This window comes from Natrix helvetica (genome assembly GCF_964273705.1).
Source record: "Natrix helvetica genome assembly, chromosome: 1".
Classification (NCBI taxonomy): domain Eukaryota; kingdom Metazoa; phylum Chordata; class Lepidosauria; order Squamata; family Natricidae; genus Natrix; species Natrix helvetica.
This window is the reverse complement of record NC_138548.1, coordinates 194,549,840-194,576,927: the sequence shown is the minus strand read 5'-3', so window position 1 is coordinate 194,576,927 and position 27,088 is coordinate 194,549,840. Positions and strand designations below refer to the sequence as shown.

Here is a 27,088-nt window from a genome sequence, read left to right as displayed (position 1 = left end):
TTGTCATTTGTACTTCTCACAAGAAGAACTCTGGATTGATTTGTTCAATGATCCATTGGTTTGTTTTCTTATCCGTGCTATTCTCCAGAGTCTTCTCCAATACTAAACTTCAAATACTAAACTTCAAAAACTCCAATACTAAACTTCAAAGGTGTCAATGCTCTTCCCGTCCTGCTTAAAATCCAACTTTCACTTCTATTAAACATCGCAGGGAATACCATTGTTTGCCTGATTCTGAACTTTGTAGGTATACACACCGTGGCATTTGAACACCTCTTCCAAGGCTTTTGTGGCTGCTGTAACCACAAAAGGTGGCAGTCTGCAGTGCATTTCTTGACTTTTGGCAGATAAGCCATCCACCATTTTTTTTTATCTTTCCCACAGAGAGGTCACTGTGGGCCATGGAGGATTCCATGACTATATTGAAAGAAATCCTCCAGGCCTGCTGGGTATCTTGGATGGCCACATCTTACTTTACAGGGGACAACCCTCTGTTTGAAAAGATGCAAATCCAGTGTAAAAACAATGAATCATAAGGACTGACCAAGAATCTGGAAGCCCCTGGATAATAAACTGAGCAGGCAGACAAATTACACAATGGCTATAGTCATCACACTGTGCAGATGAGATTGTATGGCATTTTTATTTCAGTTTTAATATTTTTTTTAAATTTAAACATATAGAATATATAATGGTGCAGCCACCATTATATTCTATAATGAACATTCAAGAATATGACCCACAGGAGATACATTTCAGAATGTCAGTAATGATTAGCGATCTATCTTGAGAGTACGTTATTCACCATTATTAATATTCTGACGCCTGGACTGCTGCTCAAAAATGCAGAGCTCTAAAGAACAAACCAAGAGTTCTACATCATAACATAGGATCCAGCAGTGCACTTCTGCAGTTTCCTGTTGCTCTATTGCTGCCTCTCTAGAGCTTGGCCTTCCTAATCAGTGGTTTGGAGAACTTGTGTAGTCAGGATGGGAGCAGAGGAAAATGGCAAAGGAGGAGCAGTCACGTTTTTGTTGGAGGCAGAGTTTCAAGTTATTTCTTAGGCATGAAAGTAGTTGGCTGGCCAGCCTTGGATTAGTCCCCAGATCTGCAAATCTGAATTATTAAATGACTTACATATATCTTTCAGCAGAGGTTATCTAGGACTGAATCTGATGTCACGCTAACCTCTCCATTTGCTTCCAAGCTGTGTTCAGCTTTCAATTTCACCTTGTAAAAATAGTTTTTCTTTCACTGGAGGCCATGTATGCATAAACATATGAATATCCTTCCTCACAGGCAAGGCCATGCTATTTTCTGCCTACTTTATCTAGTGTATCAAATAAAGCTTTTTCCTACAAAGTTTCAGAGTATGACCAGTTATTTGTTTCTGCTTTAGCTGCATGCAAAAGGAAGATATTTAAGGAGCTTTCCTTTCTCTCTCTGTAATACATAAGAGAAAACCAATGTGGATTTTTCAAAAGTCTTTAGGCATTGCTGTGTGAAGGTTGACCAAATCCTTGCCCCTTTACTAGTACAGTTTCTCTCCCAAGAACCAAAATACCCAGTTTTGATGGGAATATTTCAATACTAATTTAACTTAGGTCAAAGAACACCAGCCACAGCTGTGCATACCACCAAGAAATATATAAGTGGAAGCATTTCAATTCATCACAGCTTATTTTAAGAGTATCATTACCTTGTTTTTAATCACCCCTGAAAAGCTATACTCTTTTAGTCAGAGTAGGCGGAACCGGAAGGTATTAGATGGTTCCGCCCCAAGCGCCTGATGGAACCAGATAGGTTCCAGATGGAGCTTGGGCCACCTCCTGCCGTTGAAATGATGTCCCGGTGTTTGGAGGCCGTACGGGTCTGGATGGATGGCAACCGACTAAAACTCAACCCTTCCAAGACGGAGTGGCTGTGGCTTCCGGCCTCCCGGTTCAACCAGTTGCTTCCATCTCTGGCCATTGGGGGCGAGCAACTGGCCCCCATGGAACGGGTGCGCAATTTGGGCGTCCTCCTGGATGCCCGGCTGTCCATGGATGACCATGTAACAGCCGTGGCAAGGGGGGCGTTCCATCAGGTTCGCCTGATGCGCCAATTGCGCCCCTTATTGGACCGGGATGCCCTACGCACAGTCACCCATGCGCTGGTGACGTCTCGCCTGGACTACTGCAATGCTCTCTATATGGGGCTTCCCTTGATATGCACTCGGAGACTGCAGTTGGTCCAGAACGCGGCCGCGCGGGTGATTATGGGGAGGACTAGATACTCCCCTGTAACACCTCTCCTGCGCGAGCTGCACTGGCTTCCTGTAGTCTACCGAGTGCGTTTCAAGGTTTTGATTATGATCTTTAAAGCGCTTCATGGCACAGGACCTAGTTACATGCAGGATCGCATCCTGCCCCATACATCCCTACGACCAATCCGCTCACACAGAGAGGGACTTCTTCGGGTGCCGTCCGCTAAACAGTGTCGGGGGGCGACGCCCAGGAGCAGAGCCTTCTCTGTGATGGGCCCAGCCCTGTGGAATGACCTCCCCCGTGACATCAGGATTACTTCCGATCTCCGCTCCTTCCGTGTACAGCTGAAGACACACCTCTTTCAATTATCTGGCCTGGCTCAACCGTAAATATTTTTTTCTCATTCCTCCTGACAGTCCTTTTAAATTTTTAAATTGTGTTATTACTAGTGGGGTATTTTAATGGTGATTTTTAGCTGTCTAAATGTGATGTAATTTGTTACCTCCTCCGTGCATGTATGTCTTTGTATATGTGTGTATTTGGATGTTTATGTGTTTGCACATATGTTTTATGTTTTATATGTTTTATTGTACGCCGCCCCGAGTCCTGTCTGGAGAGGGAGCGGCTAATAAATTCAAATTTATTATTATTATTATTATTATTATTATTATTATTATTATTATTATTATTATTATTATTATTATTATTATTATTATTATTACTATTAGTATAGAAAAATTAAACAGAGTTGAACCTGACTAGTAGTTAGGTGACATATACTATGGCTGGCATCTGGGCTACTTAAATGTGGTATCAAACCATTTCTGTATTGTTTGCAAGAAAATATCATGGATATATCCATGAAGACATCCAGAGGCAATCTCAACATAAAGGAGATTTTATCCAAACTGCTGCTGTGGATTAATCATGGGTCTCATTGGCTTCTATGACTTTGGAAAAAGATGTGTAGAAGATTATTCCATGCGCAATATAGTACTTACATCTTCACTGAATTGTTTTGGGCCTTCCACATTTGATCTTGTTCTTTGTGTTTTGACTTCAATGACGATTTCTCCAAAGACAGCTGATTCATTATTGAAGATGAAGCTGTTCAGGAATTAAAGTTCATACCCTAAGAATAGGATGTAAACAATTGATAGCTGCAAGAAAATATTGTAATGTGGAATATTATTAATTAGGTTATGTGCCTGTCAGTCAGGCTCTAGTTCTTATTTTCATCTTCATGGTCAGGCAGTCCTGACCCAATTAATTTCTAATCCTGTTTTTTTTTAAATTATGATTATTATTTATTGCTGTTGTTGTTGCTGTACTTCTGTAAATATTCATTTTTTTCACCTCCATTTTGGTATGAATGTTCTGTAAATTATGCTGTGTGGAACACAAATGTAACTTAAACAGTTTCGCAGTATTCTGCAGGCTATTTTCCTCTGCCACCAAGATTTTCCTCTGCAGGACCTATATCCTGAGCTGAACAGAGCTAAATCCTTAATCAGTACCCACAATCAAATGGTTGGATATGTTGCAGTTCTTTAAAAAATCATATTCCCAGAGGTGCTTTGGCTAGGAGTGGCTAAAAGAAACATATTAAAACATTAGAAATGTGGTATTATTCCAGATGTCAAGGAATGGCTGGCAATATATGATCTGTTTTGGATTTTCCAACAATCAAAGGATGCAGCAATGCATGTGATTATGACAGAAACACTGTGACACTTGCTAGCATATTTACAGTGAAATCAGTGACTATTGATGAGTATATAGATTTTTTCTTCTTTAACTTTGTTTTTAGAGGTTTATATTTGCCTCTTTTCCAATTTTTTAAAGTATTTTTTAAAGTTTGTTAATTGTGTGTGCATAACAAAAAAAGCATGCACTCTAAAAGATAATAAGTTCATTTCCACCCCACCCACATTTATAATTAATGTAATTAATTGTAAGAGAATATGTAGTGTTTTTAAAGTACGTTTTTAAAGTATTTACAAAATACAGAATAATAGAGTTGGAAAGGACCTTGGTGGTCCGACCTCCTCCTCAAGCAGGAGACCCTATACCATTTTGGACAAATAGCTGTCCAATTTCTTCTTAAAAACCACTCATGATGGAACCACCACAAATTCTGAAGGCAAGCTGTTCCACTGAATAATTGTTCTCACTGACAGAAAATGTCTCCTTAGTTCTAGGTAGTCTCTCTCCTTGATTAGTTTCCATCTATTACTTCTTGTCCTGTCCTTAGGTGTTTTGGAGAATAGGTTGACCTCCTCTTCTTCATGACAGTCCCTTATATATTGGAAGACTGCTATCATGTCACCCCTAGTCCTCCTCTTTGTTAGACATACCCAGCTCCTGCAACTGTTCAGTGTATTTTTTAGACGCCAGACTCCTAATTATCTTTGTTGCTCTTCTCTGCACTTTCTAGAGTTTCAACATCTTTTTTGTCTTGTGGTGACCAAAATGTATGCAGTATTCCAAGTGCAATCTCACATGTACAGTGTAATTTGGTACTAACACTTCATATGTTCTTGATACCATCTCTCTGTTGGTGCCACCTAGGACCACATTGGCTTTTTTGGTGGCTGCAGCACACTGCTGGCTCATACTTCAGTGGTTGTCCACTAGGACTCCTATATCCCTCTCACAGTTAGTGCTGTTGAGCAAGGTCTCACCTATTCTATACCTATGCATTTGGTTTTAGTCCTTCCCCCCCTTTTAAAAGAATCAGTCATGTATATTCTTCATTTAAACAAAAACACCTTCTGTCATGAGAAGATTAAGAAATATGATATTGGAGGCCTGTAGTCACTTTTGCCAACGCAGCACAGGTGGCGTAGTCTGAAGGTGATTTAGCACTAGAGAATTGTGTGCATTCTGCATAGTCTTTGTATTGGTTAGTGCAAAATACTGCTTGCTACTGTAATGCCAAATTCATTTGCCAGTAGTATATGAAGAAATCTGGTTGGCTTTATTGCATCTAAAGAACAAATAAAGGTCTAGAAGAGCCCATTTAACCAGAGGAAAAGCCTGCAGGCGACCTTTCCCCCTATGCAACTCAAAGCAAAACTCTCTAGGCTTTGCAACAATTTGTCAGGAATCCTGGATGAGAACTTTCTTAAAAAATGTCAGAGATTCAAGCAGAGGTCCACTTGCCCCCCCAATGACAAATGCTATTACCATTAAACCATAGTTTTACCAGTGAATAAACCAGCGAATGTTGGCCTATTGGCCAAGTTCAGATTGTACAGCCCAAATCCTGAATCAGATTACACCTGACAGGAACACTTGCCTGAGTTTACTGATGCACATATGCTGGTTTTGGCTTTTTAAATACCAGCAGCTGCAGGAATTCACAATCTGAACCAAACTTGACATGTAGAAGCACTCTAATCAAGGTCCTCTTCCAGCCGAATGAGAAATTGCAGTAATAAATATTTGCATGAAAAATAAACAGGAGCCAGGGAAATAGAGATCTCTCTTTTTAGTGGTTAAATTCTGATGGGGTTTAACTTCCAGCAGACACTTAAAAGCTCCTTTTAAGTGTGGGAAAAACTACATTGCTTGTAGTTTGATGTTTACAGGCTTGCTATATTCTTTCCAAGACATGGTGATGAGGCAGAAACAAAAAAAATGTGTTGCTCTACTCTTATCTAGGACTGGCTTTAGCCAAGCCTAAAAAGGCACTGGCCTAAGGCATCAAAGCTTAGGGGGCACCAGTGCTGCCTCTCCTTCCAAGTCATTAAAAAAAATGCCCATTGGTGAGAGGCGGCACCATCGGTGTAGCCTGGGGGTATCATCCACCCTTGAATCAGCACTTCATGCTACTTCAACTTGAGGATAGGAGATGTCACGTTCAAATGCTCCTTTTTATCTGTCTTTAAATTCCTTAGGTTTTTTTAAAAAAAAGACTTTGTTTGGGTTGGGAGAGAGCAATCTTAATATGTTCCCTGCTAGAGAGATAAGAAACCTTGTTTATTTGTTTTATCATAACAGAATGTTCAGAAGCATAAAATGGCAGAGTTCATTCTCTCACCTCAGTTCAAGGGATATGTAGATCAGGTTCCATACTAATTTTATCCATCTCTTTGCATAAATGAAAGATTGCAATTTTTTCTTATTATGACAGACTTGTACTAGCATGTGGTTAAATTTGAAAATGTTCAGTTTCTGAAGTGTATGTACATGGTAGAAGGACAGAGGGTCCAAGGCGATTGAACTAAATAAAAAATCAAAGAAAATTCATTGACAGATGACAACCAGGAATAGATTTGTAAGACATCATGCAATTATGTCAGTGAAATAAATCATTTTATGAATCTTCTTTGGAATAGATTTGGGGGATTTCATTCCCATCAAGCCTGTGGGAGATTAATACTTGCAGGAAAAGGATCTCTTTAGTGTGTCTCTCACTCAAAATAATCTTGTTCACTTTTGTAAATGCACACGGTAACAGAGCTCTTGGCACTTACTTCCTTTTTATTATGGGAAGAATAGCCAATGTCCTCAGAAGTATGATTTTGAAATAGGGTGTGTTCAGATGGTTGAAGTGTGACAGAAGAGAAGCAGCCTCTTCAGAGGGCTCCACAGGGCTACGTATAAGTGTGAAAGATGTTCTTTGGGAAAATGGGATTACTCACTTAATGTAAGTGAGTAATCCCATTTCCCCACATGCCAAAATAAGATAGTTACTTTTTATCCAGCTTTTAAAAATGAAAAATGTGGACAGAAAAGTCTAGCAGGAAATCAGCCCATCAAGGAGGCAGTAAGTTGGATCTGATTTACTTGAATCCCTGTGTTACTTATTAAAAAAAAAGTGAAAGTATGTGTAAGTTCCTGTCCTTGCCAGGAAAAAAGAAAGAATCATAGCTAACAACAAGATTTAGGATATGTAGTGCAGGAAAACAGCTATTCTCCTATAGGGAATATTACACTCCCCTCTGGATTATGGGGTAGATGGTGTACTGTGAAAACTGTGGATCAAGTCAAGCTATGAAGGTACCAGGGTGACCACATGAAAACAGGGACTCTCTAGATCAGTGGTGGGTTTCAAAAATTTTTAGAACTTCTTCTGTAGGTGTGGCCTACTTTGTGGGAGTGGCTTGCCAGCCATGTGACTGTGTGGGAGTGGCTTGCCGGCCATGTAACCGGGTGGGAGTGGCTTGCCAGCCATGTGACCGGGTGGCGTGGTCAACTTGTAAAATGTGGTGAAACTCACTTAATAACGCTTTTGCTTAGCAGCCAAAATCATGGCTCAGAAACGCTGGCATTTGAAGCACACAAGTCTTAAAGCTGTCAAGTTACAAGATCCTTGCACCCCTAACCCTTTAGAAAACAAAACCCCAGGGGTGTTCAAACTTGACAGCTTTAAGACTTGTGGACTTCAACTCCCAGAATTCCTCCTCTCACTCTTCATCTTGATGATGTGCGGACGGGCGGGGGGAGGGAGCTGGAAGCAGTTCTAAATGGCACTGTAGATTTGTAGAACCTCTTCTATAGAAGAGGCTAGAACTGGCAGGAACCCACCCCTGCTCTAGATGCTTCATCTGTTGCATTTTGCTTTGAGTCCCTGCATGTTCTGAAAATGTGCACGCTGGGAGCATTTGGGTGAGGTGAAGGGAAATGGTATTGCTAGATCTAAATTTCAGAAAAGCAATAGGGGGACAAATGGCATTGTCCAATATTGACCAAGACGAAAAGAGGGGATTTTGAAATAATATGGAACCTAAGAAAAGATGATGAGGATGCTAGGCTAGAAACTCAAAAGGCTCTTGCCACTGATTTTAATAGGTGGAGTCCTAACAAACTAAAAAGGAGATAACGAATCAAGTTTTCAAGTTTTCTTACTGGCTTTGTGTCTGTGGAGATTCTCAGTCATTCAGGTCATGGCTTTGTGGTTTTGCTTTTAGCCATAATTCCTAGCTAACTTTGGCTGATATTACAAAGCTAAACAAGGCTGGTTCTAATTAGTATTTGGATGTGAGATAAACCTGGAATACCCAGGCAGTTTCCTAAATTGAGAAAAAACATCTGAGAAGGAAACAGTAGCAAGCAAACCACTTCCATAAAACTGCCAAGAAAACTGCAGTGTTGCAATCAGCAGGATTCAAAGTTGATTCAAGTGTATCTTTGACTTTTCAAGCAATGATGAGGAGAAACACAGTCTATGAAGATGCCTAATCTTAATTATTCCATCACCTGACATTTTCAACTGGCAGAACACTTTCACAAGACTGAAATACTGTTTTGGATTTATTTTTATTGTTTTGACAAGATCACAAACTCTTCAGAGCTGTCTCCTACCACTCAAGCAGCCTGTCCCCAGAACACCAGTCAAACTACCGCTTCAGCTGCTTTGAGGGGCTGCAAAAGCTTTAGGAGGAAGGCCAGGACTTGGCTTCGAAGTACATTTCCAAATAAAGTGGCAGACTAGCACCAATATTGCTTTTCCCAGTGGCATAATAATAATAAAAAATCCCTGGGGATATTAGTCCCCTATCTGATTAAACTTTTAAGGCTTTTGACTGATGAAACTGGATTCTCAAGGATCACAACCTAAGCTATATAAAAGTCTATACGGAATTTAACTACTATCAGCGTTTCAGTTGGGCAGCAAAAATGGTATTTTTGACAGCATAATTCTCTACCTGCACCCCCTGCCATAATAGCAGCAGAATGGATGCACTAAACCCTTTAACAATGATAAATGTGGCCACCTTGCTTTTCAAACTCCTTGAAAAATCAGCAAAAAGAACATCACTGCAGTCTATGATGGGGGGAAAAATCTTAAATGTACTGCAGCAATCTGTATTTTTAAATAAGGGAAATTATCCAAATCATGAATAATTACACGGTGATCTTGCAGGCAGAACATATGATTTTTAAGACCAACTTAGACAACATAAGCAGAATGATGGAATAAAATAAACCAGTGCTGCTTTCCATTTTAGTCAGAAAGGATATAAAAACTTCAGCCTTCACAGTTTATTTCCTGCTTTTCTTTGAAACAGCAACTATCTGGAGCAATAAAGAGAAATGTTTATGGAAAACGTATCTCCCACATCGTTTATATTGCAGGGCCTTCTGTCCTGGAACACATCTTTGCTGACATCCAGAGTAGGATATGAAACAAGAATCTAAGCTAAGATAGCAATAATGAACTATGGGTTCAATAGCTAGCAAATTAGTAAAACTAGCAATACATGTATACTGTCTATAAACCAACCGACATTGGAAACTTTTTCCTAGTCCCATATAGATTACTGTACTAAACTATTAAAATCAGGTAATAGAGGAATATTCTTAAGATTATTATATGGGATAAGTGTATATTTAGAAACACAAAGTTGGAAGACGGACTACCGAGTGTGGAGTGACCTAGAACTATCCACACATGCTATTTCCTATGATTAAAATAAAAGGTTTCCATTTGCCACAGGGATTTGCCAACGTATCTTCCATGTGTATTTATGTTGGTTAGGAATTCACTCAGTGCCAAAATATGTTTTTTTTAGTGACATGAGAAAGAATGAGGCAGGGAAGGAAGGGGGAGAGATTGAGTCAGAGAGAGAAGGTAAGGTATTGTAAAGGTAACATGTTGTAAAATAAGACAAGATCTTATACTGTGTCTATTTTGTCCTTCCTTTTTTCAAATCAGTAAAAGAATTTTTGCTTCCCAATATATAAACTTCAAACCCAATGCAAAATGGAGTGTTTTTTAAAGCCAAGATGAGCTGTCTCTGATGTATTAAATCTCCGTCCTTCACAAAGCATTGTTTCCAATGTAAAGTTCAACACATACACTTTTACCAACAAACTGAACTTTACTTTGATAAAGAGTGGTTTTAAAACTCTATTAGATGTTTTATTTAGTCTTTCTACATACACTTAACCCATTGTAATAATTACTACTAGATTTTAATTTTTAGAATGCATAAATAACTGTAGTTAACATATGGTGGAAGTGAGATTCGAGAGAGAAAAATAACTTTTGACTTTGTCAGCAGTAATTTTAAAACTTTGGATTGGATCCAAGACTTCATTTCACTTAAGAATGAAAGAACTGAAATCCTCAGAGCTGCAAATCATGACTAAATCAATATTCTGATCAACTCTATTCATATAATTCATATAAGTCTGGTGAGTGTGTGCACCACTTAACTGCTGCCTAGAGGGGAAAAAAACCATGTTGAATTCCGGCAGACTCTTGTCTGGGAATTAGGGAAGATTCCATGTTGCACGTTCAACGTTTTGAAAGCTATTGAGGCACAGCTGGCTTCCATAGCAAGGACAACCTTTTTCCAGCTCTTATCACTCATGGATGTGGCTGATCCTAGACAAGATAGTAGCATCTTCAGTAAAGCTTGGAATAAGTGTTTTGGGCTCCACAAAGGTGCAGCTATTCCTTAAAACAGCCCATCTTTTGCCAGTCCCTGAAAAAAATTGCTAATCCCATTAAAAACCTATGTAATTCTTAAAGCAATTGCTACTTTTATTTCAGGCTCATGCAGATGCCTGGAAAAAAAGATGGACTGCTCTGATGAATGAATGAGGGGTGACATGCTTGTATAAGGTCTGAAAAAATTCATTCAAATTATTTCTGCAGAGTGCAGAGCCTTAGTGACCACATTGAAGATACATTTCTTTCGATGTGCACACATGGCCTTCTTCTGAGATTGTTCTGGAAACTCATGTAGGAATATGAACAGTTCTGGACTATAATTATTAGAGTATTAATTGCATTCTTTTAAATTATTGTATATAATTATCAGATGTAATAAACTCCATTGAAGAGAAGGCATTACATCATGCTTGTGAATGAATCTTTGTTTATTCATTGGTTAAATATTCCAAAATACATCATTTCTTTCTGCAGCTAGCACAGAAATATGATCCCCAGCGGGAACTTGAATTGCGACAATGGATTGAGGAAACAACAGGGAAGCGCATTGGAGACAACTTCATGGAAAGTCTGAAAGACGGAGTCATCCTGTGCGAGTAAGACTACACAGAAGGAGGGGGAAGCTTCTTCCCCAAAGACTGAGGATGGACAAAGAAGGCTTCGTGCTAGTTTAGACTAGCATTAATTAGCTGACAAAGGACTTGGAATAGTATGCTTAACTTATTAAGAAAAGGAAATTTTGCATACTTTCCTCTGGCTTCACAGCATTAGCTGTTTTCATTCAAATTAAAATTTTAATGACTATCTTTTTCTAGATGGGCATTTTCAGATATAATGTATTGGAGGGGGGGAGAAGAAATATTATCTCCTTTTTAAAGAAAACCATGATTGTTGAGGGACATTTTTATTTAGATTTACAGTTCATCCTATGCCAAGGATTCAACAATGCCAAGGACAGTGAATGATGTATTATAATTTGAAAAGAAGCCTGGATAATAAAACAAGATTTAATAGCCCAAATACCTACTAAAATTACTTTAAAAGGAAATAAAGAAATCTGATGTAACCCCCATATTCAAAGGTTTGATCCCTAAATATGTTCCCCTAATCCCAAGTAATGGAATAACTCAAGAATGCTTTAAATTTAATTGAATTTAAAAGGGATCAAAAAACATTGCTTTGGTGGCTTAGACATAATGAAATGCATCAAAGATGGATTTTTTTCCTGGTTATCTGGCAACTTTATTTACCATCTCAGCCAACTGGCAGAAAAGCAGATGTACCACTTTTTCCATTATACTGCATTTGTTTTTATTACTATGAATATTAAACCATTTAAACATAACCAATATTTGTACACACAGGTGTAAGACTGCAATGCCAGCTCTATGTGGTCAAAGCAATCTCAAAATATTTGCAGTGTCACTGAACCACATCCCTTAATTTAATTTTAATTCCTTAATTCTATTCAATCTCTACATCGAGAATCCTGTCTGAAAACACCACCTAAACTGCCTAATAGACACTTTTTGGACAACAAATAATTAGGACCTTGGAAAATCTGCACCCTTAATATATTTAATTTATAGTGGATGTGTGGGATTTTAAAACTAAGATTCCTGAGCTGCACTGGGTCTTTTTTGAAGATAGAAAAACAATACAGCAATTTTCTTCTGACTGACTACTTCTTGAGTACATTCTATGGATAAGAACACATAAGTATTTTTGTTTAGAGAGAACTTTTCAGAAGGAAAAAGCATACAGGTTGCCACTTCTGAATTACATGGTATTCTTGCATCAAAGTAAACACACAGAAGTCCTATATTGATGCTGAAGAAATTAACACCTTGGAATAAAACTTTCCTCCCTCGTCTCCCCCCTCCCCTTTCAGACTTATCAACAAACTCCAACCTGGATCTGTAAGGAAAGTGAATGAGTCCACCCAGAATTGGCATCAGGTAACATCTCTCTTACTATGTCCAGATCAGTGCTACTTTTATATTATTAAGGAACTTTTACTAAGGTACATGAGAGATTAGCATTATGGCAGCAGAAAATAGCTGAGCTTTACTACACAGTAAGATGTAGTAAAGCTCAGCTTTACTATACTCTTTACTACACAGTAAGTAACTTTCCAATATTTGAGGGGTTGCCACAGAGAGGAGGGGGTCAAGCTATTTTCCAAGGCACCTGAAGGCCAGACAAGGAAAAATGAATGGAAACTTACCAAGGAGAGATTCAACCTAGAAATAAGGAGAAATTTTCTGATAGTGAGAGCAATCAACCCATGGAACAGAAGTTTCCTTCAGAAGTTGTGGGAGCTTCATCACTGGAGGCTTTCAAAGGGAGATTGGACTGCCATTTGTCAGAAATGGTGTAGGGTCAGCTGCTTGGGTGGGGGTTGGACTAGATGACCTACAAGGTCCCTTCCAACTCTGTCAATCTAATCTAATCTCAGTTGTTTGGTGTAAACAATAACGTTGTTATTGGCAACACAAACGAAGAAATGTTTCAACTAAAATAAAAAGATGAAATAAGTAAATGTTTAATAAATATAAATATATTGGACAGAAATAAATAATGAAATTTAATTTCAAAGCCTAATGAGGAAAATAGGCAGCCAAATATTGTAGGAGAAAGACTGGCTGATGTATTTGAGAGTATGATTGGGCAATGAGGAAAGGAATTCCCTTCCCTAATACTTTGATTCAAATGCTCCCTCTCAAAAATAGCCTTTACTGCCAGAGTTCTGTTATACAATATATCAGTGGCTCCCAACCTTTTGGGCACCAGGGACCGGTTCTGTGGAGAGAGTTTTTTCCATGGACCAGAGGAGGCGTGTTTTCGCATGCTGCCTGCATCCCACAGATGGGGCTTTGCTTGTTTGCACGGCCCGGTTTCTGCCAAGCTGCAGCCTGGTGCCCGTCCATGAACTGGAGGTTGGGGTCCTGCAGTATATGTTGAGTGGCTGTTCTGATAGTAGATATTTAGAGGCACAGAGCAATTACCAAACATGGCAGAATAATATTCATCTTTCTACTTTCCTATCTTTTTACTAACTGCTACATCTTTGCTGACTATACAAAGTGAAGGAAGCACTTCTGGCTCATGAATCCACTCATTATTAGAAGAGTCCTTATGTAGCCCTTATACTTGCACTATTGCACTTGTGATGCATTATGTAGATGGCTATAATTTTTCCCCTTGAGCTTTGAGACAGTACTAAATCAGTCTTCCCCAACATAATGCTTTTCAGACATGCTGGAATTACAGTTAAACGCTATATTGGAGAAGATTCCACCATCCACTTTTTAGGGGAAGCATTGTAAAGGAAATCATTCCTGGAAAGTGCTCAGTGACTGTAAATGATTATTTGACTCTCCTGTTTTGCAGCTGGAAAACATTGGCAACTTTATTAAGGCTATCACAAGATACGGAGTGAAACCCCATGACAGTTTTGAAGCAAATGATCTCTTTGAAAATACAAACTATACCCAGGTCCAGTCAACCCTGATTGCTTTAGCTAGCATGGTAAGTGGTTTTTGCTCATTTTTTTCCCTTCAGTGAACCCTATATGATAGAAAGAAAGTATTTCATAGTTATCACCTCAATAATCTAACATTGGATAACACAATCACCATATTGAAATGTGAGTGGAGGCCAAGATCAGTATGACCTCAGATTACATTTAAAATGACAATCTCATAGCTTCATTTTTAGAAGAAAATACCTGTTATACTGGCTCTGAACTACAATATCCCTTATTGGCCGGATATAAAATGATTGAAATTACATCTTAAGATAAAAGTTTATTGCTGACAAAATAGTACTTAGTAATAACAAACTAATGTATTAGTAAATGAAAGTTATGAGAATGGGGGGGAGGGCCATTTCCTGCATAATGTAACTGTCAAAATTTGTACTTCATCCATTACCCCTTTCCTTGAATATTTTGTTTTAAAAACCAATAAAATTTTGTTTATATAAAAAAAAATCCCTTATTGGCCTATAAGTCTTCCATCAGAAGAGTTTTATTGATGGGCAGGAGGAACTTTTTTTCTGTATATTCAGTTAATTTCTACCAAGACTCCTTTCCAGAATTTTACATGCTAGCAGTAAACCCTAAATTATAGAACTACATAGAACCCTTTCTCTTTCCATATACGCTCAGCTTAATTTTGCAATCTCAGGGGCTAAGATTTCAGTTTGGACATCAGAGAGATGATATCTCAAGAAAATCATTTGCAGATCTAAACACTAAGTCCAGGGTTTTTGATCCAATTTGACTTGAAATAACTAGGAGGTCTGGGGCAGGGGGAAACTTCCTGTTGTTCTCAACTCCGCTGCAAAACAGACCTGCCTCATTCTGGCAAAATACCTGAGAGAAACATCTGAAAGGATTTCTGATTGTCACAACACAGGCAAAGACAAAAGGCAACAGGGTGAATGTTGGAGTTAAATATGCCGAAAAACAACAGCGGAAATTCCTGCCTGAAAAGCTGAAAGAAGGAAGGAACATCATTGGATTGCAGGTGTGTGGCTTCAGTCATAGCAACTGTTTCCCTAAGATGCAGATATTTTGCATCATTGTCTGTAGCAAACAGTTTAGGATACCTTGCTATACCTTCAAAATTAGTTTCTTTGTGCAAATGTGTACTGTGGCCAAATACATAATTACAGTGGCACTTCCACACGAGTGCTTTCATCCTTCTGCCCAAACGTCCTGAAACAGTTTGAGATTGATTTGCAACGTTTCTCACCACAGTCAACCTTGAAGTACCAAGAAGTAGATAATACTTCCTCCAGTCATTTAATTGCAGAGAAGACAAAATGATGCCAAACCAGTGTCTCTGCTATTCATAGCTCATTCCATGCCTTAACTAATACAGCAAGATGCATACATATGGATCAGCCAGGTGTGCATTAGGCAGTAAAAAATGCTGATGAGAACCATGAACAAAACACCAAAAATTGCAGGGGGGAGAGAAGCAATAGAAATTCCCTTTCTCCCATCTTACATTGCAGAAAATATGCTGTTAGAATACCAAATTCTTCTCCAAAATAGACACATCTAGGAGGGTGGGGAGACGGGGTGTGGGGGAGAGGAGGAGGGGCAAAACAAAACAATCCCAAGAAGCAGGAAGCATGCTTTGAGCCCACTGCTTAGGGAAGAAAATATAGTCAAATTCACATGAGCTCTTTTCATCTGAGTTATTGTGTGCAGAGAATTAAAACAATTTACTGCATAGTAAACTGGAATCAGTAGATTTTTTGTTGTGATGTGCACCAAAAATATAGGAGCAGTTGCTGAAAAAATATGCCTGTAAAACTTTCAAGTCACTTCTGTTTAAGGTCTAAGTGAATACCAGAGGAATCTGCAGAATTGAAAGTGATTTTGTTTTGTAGGCTCCACCAAGTTGAAATATGTAACATTATAATGCATGCACAAAAGGAATGGGCTTGCAATGTGATTCTATTTTCATCATTCTGACTCCACCTGGCCCCCAGACTAGATGTCATTGATGCTATGCCAGCTCTGAAGCCTGGAGCTGGGAAGTGGCAAGAAGTTTTGCCAACAGATTCAAAACAGACCACTGACAAACTCTTGCAAGCTCCATCACTGGAAACATATCAGTATTTTACACTGCAGCCAAGCTACAAATTAACAGGCTCAACTGGTGGATAAGGATAGCAGCGTAGGATATTCAATTCTGGAAAAAATTCAGAAATGGTGCAAAGACTGTGGGGGAAGAGCTCTCAGTTCCATTTTATACCTGACTCATTAAAACTGGCACCTTGTTGTCTAAGTATTATTTTTGCCAATGTGATTTTTGCCAGTTTGTTCCAAAAAATTATCTCTACGATTGTCAGTGCTTTGAACTGAGTTTTCCTGCATTAAAATCACTGCCGAGTAGGTAAGGGAAATAGAAGACATGAAAAGGACTTGTGATTTACAGTGACACCATAAAGCTGTCTTCATACGGAATGTTTTGTTACCAGTCATGGCTAAGTGATGTTGCATGATATAAATCACTGGTCTAAGAAAAAAGGTCTAAGTGACAGAATGAAGAGGAAGCTTTTAACCCATGCAGTATATGAAATAGACATTTGGCAAAGAGGGAATGATGACTTAATTATCAATACTGCATTCTTCTTAGATGGGCACCAACAAGTTTGCCAGCCAGCAAGGCATGACAGCATATGGCACACGTCGACACCTCTATGATCCAAAATTGGGCACAGACCAACCGCTTGATCAGGCCACTATCAGTCTACAAATGGGAACCAACAAGGGGGCTAGCCAGGTAAGAAATCTGAATGGAAAAAAATGGGTTACTGAGATGATTTTGATACTCTTACCTGTTTCCCCCCTCATTATTCCACTTGAAAACCAACAATTTATTGACTATTACAGCGATGGCGAACCTTTTTTGGCTCGCGTGCCACAAGTGGGGGGAGCGCAGGGGGGTCGTTTACGGGCATGCCGCACACATAATGCAATGTGCGATCCCCCCAGTGCGCATGCGCGCACAACAGGGCCGACCCCCCATTTTTACATGCTTTTTTCACCCTCCCCAGGCTCCAGAGGCTTTATAGGAGCCTGGGGAGGGCGAAAAGAGCCCCCTCCCCGGAGGCCCTCCGGAGGCTTCAGGGATGGTCCGGAGGCTTCCCTGACGCGTTCGGAGCGCTCAAAACGACCCTCCGAGCAATTGAAGCCTCCGGAGGGCCTCCAGGGGGTGGGGAGGCTCTTTTCACCATCTCCAGGCTCCTATAAAGCCTCTGGAGCCTGGGGAGGGCAAAAAATGGCTTTTAAACACGGTGAACTCAGCTGGCCAGCGCAGCGCCTCGCTGCCCTGACAAATGGCTCCGCGTGCCACATGTGGCACCCGTGCCATAGGTTCACCATCACTGGACTAGTAGGATTACCACAACTGCTTGTACAATAGAAGATACACTGCTTCTGTCATAATATAATCTCCATGTAGAAACAAAAGATACGTTCCTGTTTTGCAGTTTCTGTATGCTTACTCAGATAATACTAGGCTCTTCAGAATGAAGACAAATAGGTACTTCAGGGCACATGAATCCTATTTACAACTCTTCAAGTTGTATGCAGCAACCACACAGCAACTTCAGTTGTTATGCTTTAAGAAGTCAGAAAGTTGCTATGCTCAAGCCTCTTCATGCTCCAAAACCCATTTGCCTTTGATTCTGAAGTACTTCACAGGTAGCCATATGTCTATGTGGCTTGTTTATTTGTTTGTTTGTTTTATTGGATTTATATGCCGCCCTTCTCCCAAAGAACTCAGGGCGGCGTACAACATTAAAAAACACACATCCCAAAAGTTAAAAAGAAATTAAATAGATATCCCAAAAAACAAACCCAATTTATAGGACAATACATTTAAAAAATGAGATAAAATTAACAGGCCAGGCCAGCTTGCTGGAAAAGCCAACTTTTTAGGGCGCGTCGGAAGGACCGGAGGTCAGGGATTATGCGAAGCTCCAGGGGCAGCTCATTCCAGAGGGAAGGTGCTCCCATAGAGAAGGCTCTCTCCCTGGGGGTCACCAGCCAACACTGTGGCCGATGGCACCCTGAGGAGACCAACTCTGTGGGATTGTACTGGATGGTGGGAGGCTACTGGTGGCAGTAGGTGGCCTAAGCCATGGAGCGCTTTAAAGGTCATAATTAATACCTTGAATTGCACCCGGAAAACAACTGGCAACCAGTGCAGGCCGCCTAAAAGGGGTGTAACGGGAGCACCTAGGTACCCCCATGATAACCCACGCGGCCACATTCTGGACCAGCTGAAGCCTCTGGGTGCTCTTCAAGGGCAGCCCCATGTAGAGAGCGTTGCAGTAGTCCAGGCGAGAAAGGACGAGGGCATGAGTGACTGTGCACAGAGCATTCCAATCCAGGAAGGGGCGCAACTGACGTACCAGGCGAACCTGGTAAAAGGCCCCCCTGGTCACAGCCATCAGGTGTTCTTCTAAACTAAGCCACGTATCCAGGAGGACTCCCAGATTGTGGGCCTTCTCTGAGGGGGCTAAAATTTCTCCCCCTATCATCAAAGATGGAACAAGATGCACAAATTGGGATGACGTAAACCACAGCCACTTAGTCTTGGAGGGATTGAGCTTGAGCCTGTTCCTCCCCATCCAGATCCGCACAGCCTCCAGGCATCAGGACATCACGTCGAGGGCATCGTTTGGGTGGTTTGGGGTAGAGATGAAAAGTTGGATATCATCAGCATATTGATGATACCGTACCCCAAAACCACGGATGATCTCGCCCAGCGGTTTCATGTATATGTTGAACAGGAGGGGTGAGAGAACCGACCCCTGGGGCATCCCAGGTACTGGGGAAGCTGACGTGCTATTACACTCTCGACAACCTTTGCTACAAAGCGATGGTTGGAGACCGGACGATAGTTGGCTAAAGAAGCTGGGTCCAGGGAAGGCTTCTTAAGGAGGGGGCCTCACCACCGCCTCCTTCAAGGCGGTGGGAAAGAACCCCTCTCTCAATGAAGCGTTGGTAATCACCTGGAGCCAGCTTCGTGTCACCTCCCGGGAAGCCGAAACTAACCAAGAGGGACACGGGTCCAGCACACAAGTGGCAGCACTGAGTCTCCCCATAATCCTGTCCATGCCTTCGGGGGTCACAGGGTCAAACTCATCCCAGATTGTCTCCACAAGATTCATCCCCGTTGGCTCGCCCGAATCTACCCAGTCAGAGTCCAAGCCTGTCCGGATCTGAGCGATTTTATCCTGCAGATACTGAACAAATTCTTCAGCCCTACCCTGCAAGGGGTTTTCCCCAGTTCCTTGGTTAAGTAAGGAGTGGGTCACCCTAAACAGGGCAGCTGGGCGGTTATCTGCGGACACGATAAGAGCGGAAAAATGTTGCTGTTTTGCCGCTTCTATCGCCACTAAGTAGGATTTAATATGAATTCTTACTAGTGTTCGATCAGATTCGGACCGGCTGGCCCTCCAGCCACTCTCTAGGCGTCTTTTCCAGCATTTCATCTCCCAGAGCTCCACGGTAAACCAGGGAGCCACCCGGGATCGACACCGGGTCAGAGGCCGCAAAGGCACAACGCGATCCAAGGCCCCAGCAGCCGCCCTATCCCAGGCTTCCACTAGGGCTTCGGTCGAGTTGTGAGCAAGGGATTCAGGAAAAGTCCCAAGCTCCATCAGGAACCTTTCGGGGTCCATCAGGCGCCTGGGTCAGAACCATCTAGTCGGTTCCGCCTCCCTGCAGCGAGAGGTAGCAGTATGGAAGTCAAGCCTGATGAGGAAATGATCAGACCATGACAAGGGTTGAATAGAAATATCCCCTCAATCTAGATCATTCATCCACTGCCCAGAGACAAAAATCAGGTCGAGCGTTTGTCCCCCATTATGGGTGGGGTCTTGAATTAACTGAGTTAGGTCCATAGCTGTCATGGAAGCCATGAACTCCCGAGCTGATTCGGATGTCTCGCCATTGGAAGGCAGATTGAAATCCCCCAGGACCATAAGCCTGGGGAAATCAACCGCCAATCCAGCTAACACATCCAGCAGTCCCGGCAGGGCCGATGAAACATAGCAGGGAGACAGGTATGTAACAAAAAGGCCCACCTGATCTCCAAGGCCCCACTTCACAAAAAGGGACTCACACCCGCCTATCTGAGGCACAGTGACCTCCTGAGGTCTGAGACTTTCCCTAATAACCACCGCCACCCCCCTGCCCCTGCCCTGGGCTCTTGGCTGGTGAAACGCCCGGAAGCCTGGTGGGCATAGTTCGCTAAGGGGAACACCCCCCTCATGGCCCAACCAGGTCTCCGTAATGCACACCAGGTCCGCTCTACCCTTTTGTATGAAGTCGTAAATGAGGGGAGCCTTATGTGCCACGGACCTGGTGTTAAGCGACATCAGCCGGAGACCAGGGTCCTGTAATCCTGAGCACCCGGGGGCGCAAGAAGGGCGATGAGGGTCGGAACACGCGATCGCTCTTAAACAGCAAACCCGCGTCCTCCGAACATCATTTGGCCCTTGGCCCCCACCATATCTGCCTCTCTCACAAACAGTAGAGATGGTGAACCCCCCAATGGAATGGCTTAATGTCTTCCCCGGAATCCCAACCCTTCCCAGCCCTCCCAACCCGCGCCCATTAGTTAGCTCTGGCCTATGCCCTGGCAGACTTCCCCGCAAGCCTGTCTGAGCCATCCGAATCAACCCCCCCTCCCCCCCTTAAAATTTGGTTTAAAAGCCCCTGTAAAAAACCCCTAAGAAGTCTCTTCTTCGCATGCCACCTCTCGGGATCCCAAGATCCATCATTAAGGAAGCGTCTTGATAGGCCAGAAGGCCATCCCCGGGAAAGGGGGAGTTCCCAGAGGGAATAAAGTTCTGTCACAGTATAGCATAGAGGAGAGTGTGGCATCAACCAAACGGGATGACATCATGGGGAGATGGAACGAGGAGATGACATGTCCATGGGGGGGAGGGGCAGCCGGCAGTGTTCAAGGGGGTGGGAAGTTCCTAAAGGTTTCAGACATACACTGTCACTGTGTGAAACTAGGTAACTATATCTAGAACACTTATGTAGCTTGTGTTTAGGTCTCACAAAAAAACTCTAAAATTCTTCCAAAAACAAAGTTCCTGTCCCACATTTAATTTGGGAGCACGTGATTCTTTGGATTTTGGTCTCTGAAAACATGTGAATTGAGGCTGACGCAAGTTCAAGAGGCAAACACCATTATCTCAAGATGCTGTATATTTGGTGTAAACAGGTCATAGTTTGTTCTTTCCTCTTAAGTGTAGAAATTAGGCACCTCAAATCTCAAAAGAGATTTTTAGCTCTTATAAATCAAGATAAAGAAATTGTTGAGGTATGCTAGAAAGCCAATTACTTCATTCTGAGATGTATCAATTAGGAAATAAATATCTTACAAGGGAAAGAGTCAAATTATTTTTCTGGGGTGGCCTATTTTCTTCAACACAAAGGTTTAGTAATCATGCTAAGTACTAACTGGTGGGTATATGTGTGTGGTCATTTATCAATTATTCCAATCTTTTCACACTTTTCCAAGTAACTGTTTTTTACTTTTCTATTCTTCCCCTTTTTTCCTCTACTGCATCCACCTCAGGCGGGCATGACAGCTCCTGGAACCAAGAGACAAATCTTCGAGCCCACCCTTGGCATGGAGCACTGCGACACCCAGAATATCTCCCTGCAAATGGGCAGCAACAAAGGAGCCTCACAGCAAGGCATGACTGTGTATGGGCTGCCGCGGCAAGTCTACGACTCCAAGTATTGTCTCACGCCCAACTATGCTGTAATTGGAGATGATGAAGACCAATATAACCACAGCCACCATAACTTCTACAACTCTGAATAGCCAGAAGGAGCCGTGGGACAGATAATAGAGACACCAGCACTGCAAGGCGCTTCCTAACAGATCCATCATCATGTGATTATTTTACCCCAGGAATATAAGAAGATTCAGACAGTTCCCTAAATTGCTAACCAGCTCACTAAAGACTCCTTAATACATGCCAGAGCCAGCCTTCCCCTCACTGAGTGTTAAAGCTTCACCCTGATATCTTTCACGCTTTGACTTAGCAACTACTGTCACTGCTTTTGAGCATGCACTAATACGGCTCAAAACTCTCAGGATGAAAGATCAAATAATAAAACCAGTAGGTTGAGAGAAGTAGACACAAAAGAATGAGTCCTCTTAACTTGGCTTCTCAAGTGACAAAAAGCCCCGGCAGCTGTCAATCATTTCTCAGTGCCAGCTGCTGCTAATGTTTTGGATCAATGCAGAGGCAGGCAATGAAGGTACAACCTGTAAAATTGTTAGCTGCTGTAACAATTTTGTATTCATTAATTACACAAATTGCTTCAGGGCAAGCCGTATTTTCTGATTTGCTTAGATATAAAATATCAAGTTCTCCATATGCTAACTTTGCCAGAGGCTCCAGTTGCTTCTGTTTCCTGAAATGCACAAAATTTGTGCAAGAGCAGTGGCAACCTGAGCCAGCTACTAACTTCTTGAAAAGCAAAAACTTGTGGTGGAAAATGTGTATGGGTGGAGAGTGATTGCAGGAGCTGGTCATACCACCCAAGCAACATCACTAGACTGGTGACACGTATAAATATGCCTTAAGATCAGTAGGTGGCCAATGTCAAGTCATTTGGAAAGGATGGTGCAAAAAGGAAGATGCAAAGTTAAACCAAGCACCTCTGCAATTTCAGGGAGAAACTCTCTGGAAAGCTACCGTAGTTGCCCAAGAATACAAACTTTCCTGCAAAACAACCCAATGTTTTTAAATTCTTTGTTTAGTCATATAACAAGCAGGTTCTCCATAAACCTGATTGTATATTACATGGATAGGAATGTCTTGGCAATTTACAACTGTTTCTTTGTATTTGCCTTACTTATTTTTCATTAGTTGGCATGTCACTACAGTATCTCTGATCTTATTTGTTCCATTCATTCTGATGTACGTATTTAATTTGCAGTAAATAATAGACATTTGTGTATTTGCATGCAATCTAAAAATGTAAAGGCATGGGAAATTAGGTAAAACTAACTGAACATAGGCTATACAGGAACCAATATTATTTTTTAAAGCATTCTTCTCCATTAATTATGGAGATTTATGTAAATAATCAAGTGCCTTGTACAAAGACAAAATCATCTACCATAAAGACAATACTGTGCAATTCAAGCTATAAGCCCAGCAAGTATACACTTCACACACAAGTAGGATTTATTGATACTTGACTGTGCATCTAGCTGTGTCCTGCCTTTCTTTCAGGAACTCAAGGAAAGCATCCTTTCCTCCAATTTCTCCCATGATAAAGTAGATTGTGAGATAGCCTGGACTAAGAAAGAGAAATTGGCTCAAAGTCGCCCAAAATGAGCTTTTCTGGGTGCCTCTACTCCATAACATCACACTGGGTCTCACGTTTTGCTGCTCACGAATCTTTAATTATGCATATTAAAACACTTTTCTATTAAAAGATAAATGTTATTCAATTATCATCTAATCCACGCACTTGTAGCTCAGGATTGGTGTGCCTGTCATCTATATGTATATTTAGTTGAGGAATGGCCGGCTTCACTATTTTTTTCTATTGCCATGCTCTCTGGTAATTATGTAGAGCTGGAGGAATATTTGCTTATTTTCCAAAATGGTGTAAATATATGCTACTGAAAAGATAATAGAGTTAGTGAAAGCACTTGCCCTTTCCTCTTCCTAAAAATTCACATCTTTCCTACAATTGCAAGTGTTCTTCTGCATGCTGAACAGCTAAAGGCATACTTCTCTTAAAAGAAAAACATATAAAAAGGCATGTTTCACTGCAATGTTCTACTAAAATTTACTTCATGTCGCTGTAGCACAATAAAAAGAGAAAAGGGGGCTTGATTTTAAATGATTTGATATGATTTTAAATGCAATTTAACACTTCTGACGTGTCTATTTAAAAACAAAATGAAGATGTCACCATAACCCTTCCTATTACAACATGTCAGATCATTTACTTCAGTGGTTCTCCACCTTCTCTAAACAGAAGTCTTTTGTAACCCTTGGATCTAAGATATTTCAAGAGAAGACAACTACACAGAATTTAATTATTCCATGAAACCTCCATCAGCCAAGTCATTTGTCTGAATTTTTATATAAGCATTTCTTATCTAATGGAAGCAGTCAGCACTGCAAAACGTGCTCAAAGCAAAAAACCCTTTCATTCATTACTCTTAGCATGAGATGTGAAGCTACATGATCATGAATGCATTCTTTAAATTGCAATATAATCAACCATATGAAAAATACTTTCAGCAAATGAGTTATCGTTAAAAGTTTTTGGTGACACTAAAGGTAAAATCTCAATGTAGAGGACGGTCTCTGCTCACTTGAATATTTCTGCAGGAAGGAATGCAGGTCTGTAGGCAAGATTGGGAAGTGTAATGTTATGTATCTGTGACTATCTCTTTACCTGGAAAATAGCAATTGTTGCCAAAATCATTACTGATGCATGCATATAGCCACCAAGAGTCAATTTTGCATATTTGGAATTGGTTATATTCTAATGAAATAGAGGCTTAAAAGTGAAATATTTCAGTTTTTAACACTTTGCTGTAGCAAGTCTGCTCAGTGAATTTTCAAATAAATTATCCCCAAATCAGTTGATTTTCACATAACCTCATGGACAGAATTGCAGATAAAAGTCTATTTAATGTGCCCCATCATTACTGATGTTCAATTCAAAGCAATTCCCATGAGTGATCCTGTGAGCAGGTGCTGTCCCTACGTATACATTTCCCTATATAACATATACAGGCCAGACTCATATAGAAGATTAAATAGACGAATTAACTGAGAGTCATTTTACTGAAATGAACAGCTATAGAAATCAAACAAAACAATAAAATACTTGTCTCATTATGTTAAGTAGGTTCAGCTCTGCCATCATCATACCGCATCCACTTTTGGTCACCACAGTATAAAAAAGATGTTGAGACTCTAGAAAGAGTGCAGAGAAGAGCAATCCAGATGATTAGGGGACTGGCGGCTAAAACATACAATGAACAGGAACTGGGCATGGCCAGTCTAAGTGAAGAGAAGGACCAGGGGAGACATGATAGCAATGTTCCAGTATCTGAGGGGTTGCCAAAGAGAGGAGGGGGTCAACCTGTTTTCCAACGCACCTGAAGGCCAGGCAATGAATAATGGATGGAAACTGATTAAGGAGAGATTCAACCTAGAATTAAGGAGAAATTTTCTGATAGTGAGAAGAAGCAACCAATGGAACAGCTTGCCTTCGAAAGTTATGGGAGCTTCATCACTGGAGGCTTTCAAGAGAGATTGGACTGGGGGGATTGGACTAGATGGCTACAAGGTTCCTTCCAACTCTGTTAATCATGCAAAGACTGCCATTTTACTTACCAGAAGATTAATTAAGAAACTCTAACATGGCAACCTTTTTACCAAAGGGGAGGATTCTACTGTCAAAACTCTAGGGTGAAGCAAACATACTGTTACATATGTTGTCAATCCAGGTAGGAATAAAAGCATCCAGTAGAAAACACCTCCCTACTTTGGTTATGCTTCCATTAACTTATATAACTATTCAGTTGGTATGGTGATATCATTAGCTTTTTAACAAGCTGCCGATTCATTTCCAAAATGATTTAGAATCCTGGAGCAGAGATCCACTGGAAAGGTTGGATACATTCACATCAGTGGTGGGTTGCAGGCAGTAAGCCCCAGTACAGGCATACCGGTGCCTGCCCAGTACCGTTCTGGTACAGGGCTCCGGAGGGCCTACCCACCCACCCATCGTCTTTCCCTGTCTTTAAACTCTTCTGCGCTTCTGCACACACAACACCTGCGCAATGCTCCGCCGAGCAGCTGGAACCTTGCGGAGGCTCGCGGAGGTGTTGCTGAAGGGTAGGATGCATGCGCGCGTTCATGTGGAGGACGCCGGGCCTTGTTGAAACCGTACCGGTTGCAACGGGATCCGGAACCCACCACTGATTTACATGGCAGTTTATAATAAGGTAATAGCTTATTATTTAAAAGATTTAACAGTAGCAATCACTTAGCTTAGAGTCCCTTTGGGGAGAGGGGGCGGTCTATAAATCTAATAAATCTAAATCTAAATCTAGCTCCATTCTATGCACCCTGAGCTTCCAGTTAAGTAATGTATCCTGAGGTTCCAGTTAACCAAAGATTTATATAGACATTGGAAAAAAGGAGTGACCTCTTGGCTGTCCTAGAATACTCTCTCTAAAGTATCAATAACTGCCCTGAAGATTGGGCAACTGTATTTTCTCACAGAGTAAACAAGCCTAATCAGCTGATTTGCCACTATGATCCCAGGTTCTTAGCTTACTTAGTTGTTATGTTGGTTGGAATCTTCATGACTACTCTATATTTTTCCTGGCAACATTATGGAAGTGGTTTGCTACTAACTTCCTTGAAGTAGAAAAAATATTTTAGGCTTACCCATTTTTTTATTTGGAAAGGCAAATTAACAACGATGTCAGCTGCATATGTCTTCTATCTGTTCCAGATCTGCTTTTGTGCTATTTATGGGGTTAGGTGTCAAACTTGCAGCTTGCAGCCGGATGCGTCACGTGCTGGCTCCGCCCTCACCCAGTTTAGCGAAAGGGGGAAAAGTCCCAATACATCATGTGATGCTACCGTGACACCACAAGTTTGATCCCCTGGGCTATAGTAATGGAAGGATACACTTCGTTCAAAAGAAACTCAGCAAGATTAATTATCACATTAAACATAAAGAATGACTACATCAATATGGACATTTGTGACACTGGTTGAAAACCCTACTGAAAGAATTTAGATGAATATGAAGGGGAAAAGAATCAAAGAATTATTTTGCTTGATTAGGCACCCTGCAAAACTGATAAGTGTT

At 41.1% G+C, this 27,088-nt stretch overlaps 1 protein-coding gene across 1 annotated transcript in view; it reads left to right on the top strand.

Moving 5' to 3' along the window:
• CNN1 (calponin 1) overlaps nucleotides 1-24,865 on the top strand; it is a 37,656-nt gene extending 12,791 nt beyond the window's left edge. The window contains exons 2-7 of the mRNA XM_081937102.1: nucleotides 11,131-11,252; nucleotides 12,548-12,614; nucleotides 14,050-14,187; nucleotides 15,078-15,188; nucleotides 16,815-16,961; nucleotides 21,786-24,865. Of these exons, the coding sequence (XP_081793228.1) occupies nucleotides 11,131-11,252; nucleotides 12,548-12,614; nucleotides 14,050-14,187; nucleotides 15,078-15,188; nucleotides 16,815-16,961; nucleotides 21,786-22,037 (837 nt within the window). The 3' untranslated portion in view covers nucleotides 22,038-24,865. The remainder of the gene's footprint in view (nucleotides 1-11,130; nucleotides 11,253-12,547; nucleotides 12,615-14,049; nucleotides 14,188-15,077; nucleotides 15,189-16,814; nucleotides 16,962-21,785) is intronic.
• Nucleotides 24,866-27,088: the final 2,223 nt, after the last annotated feature.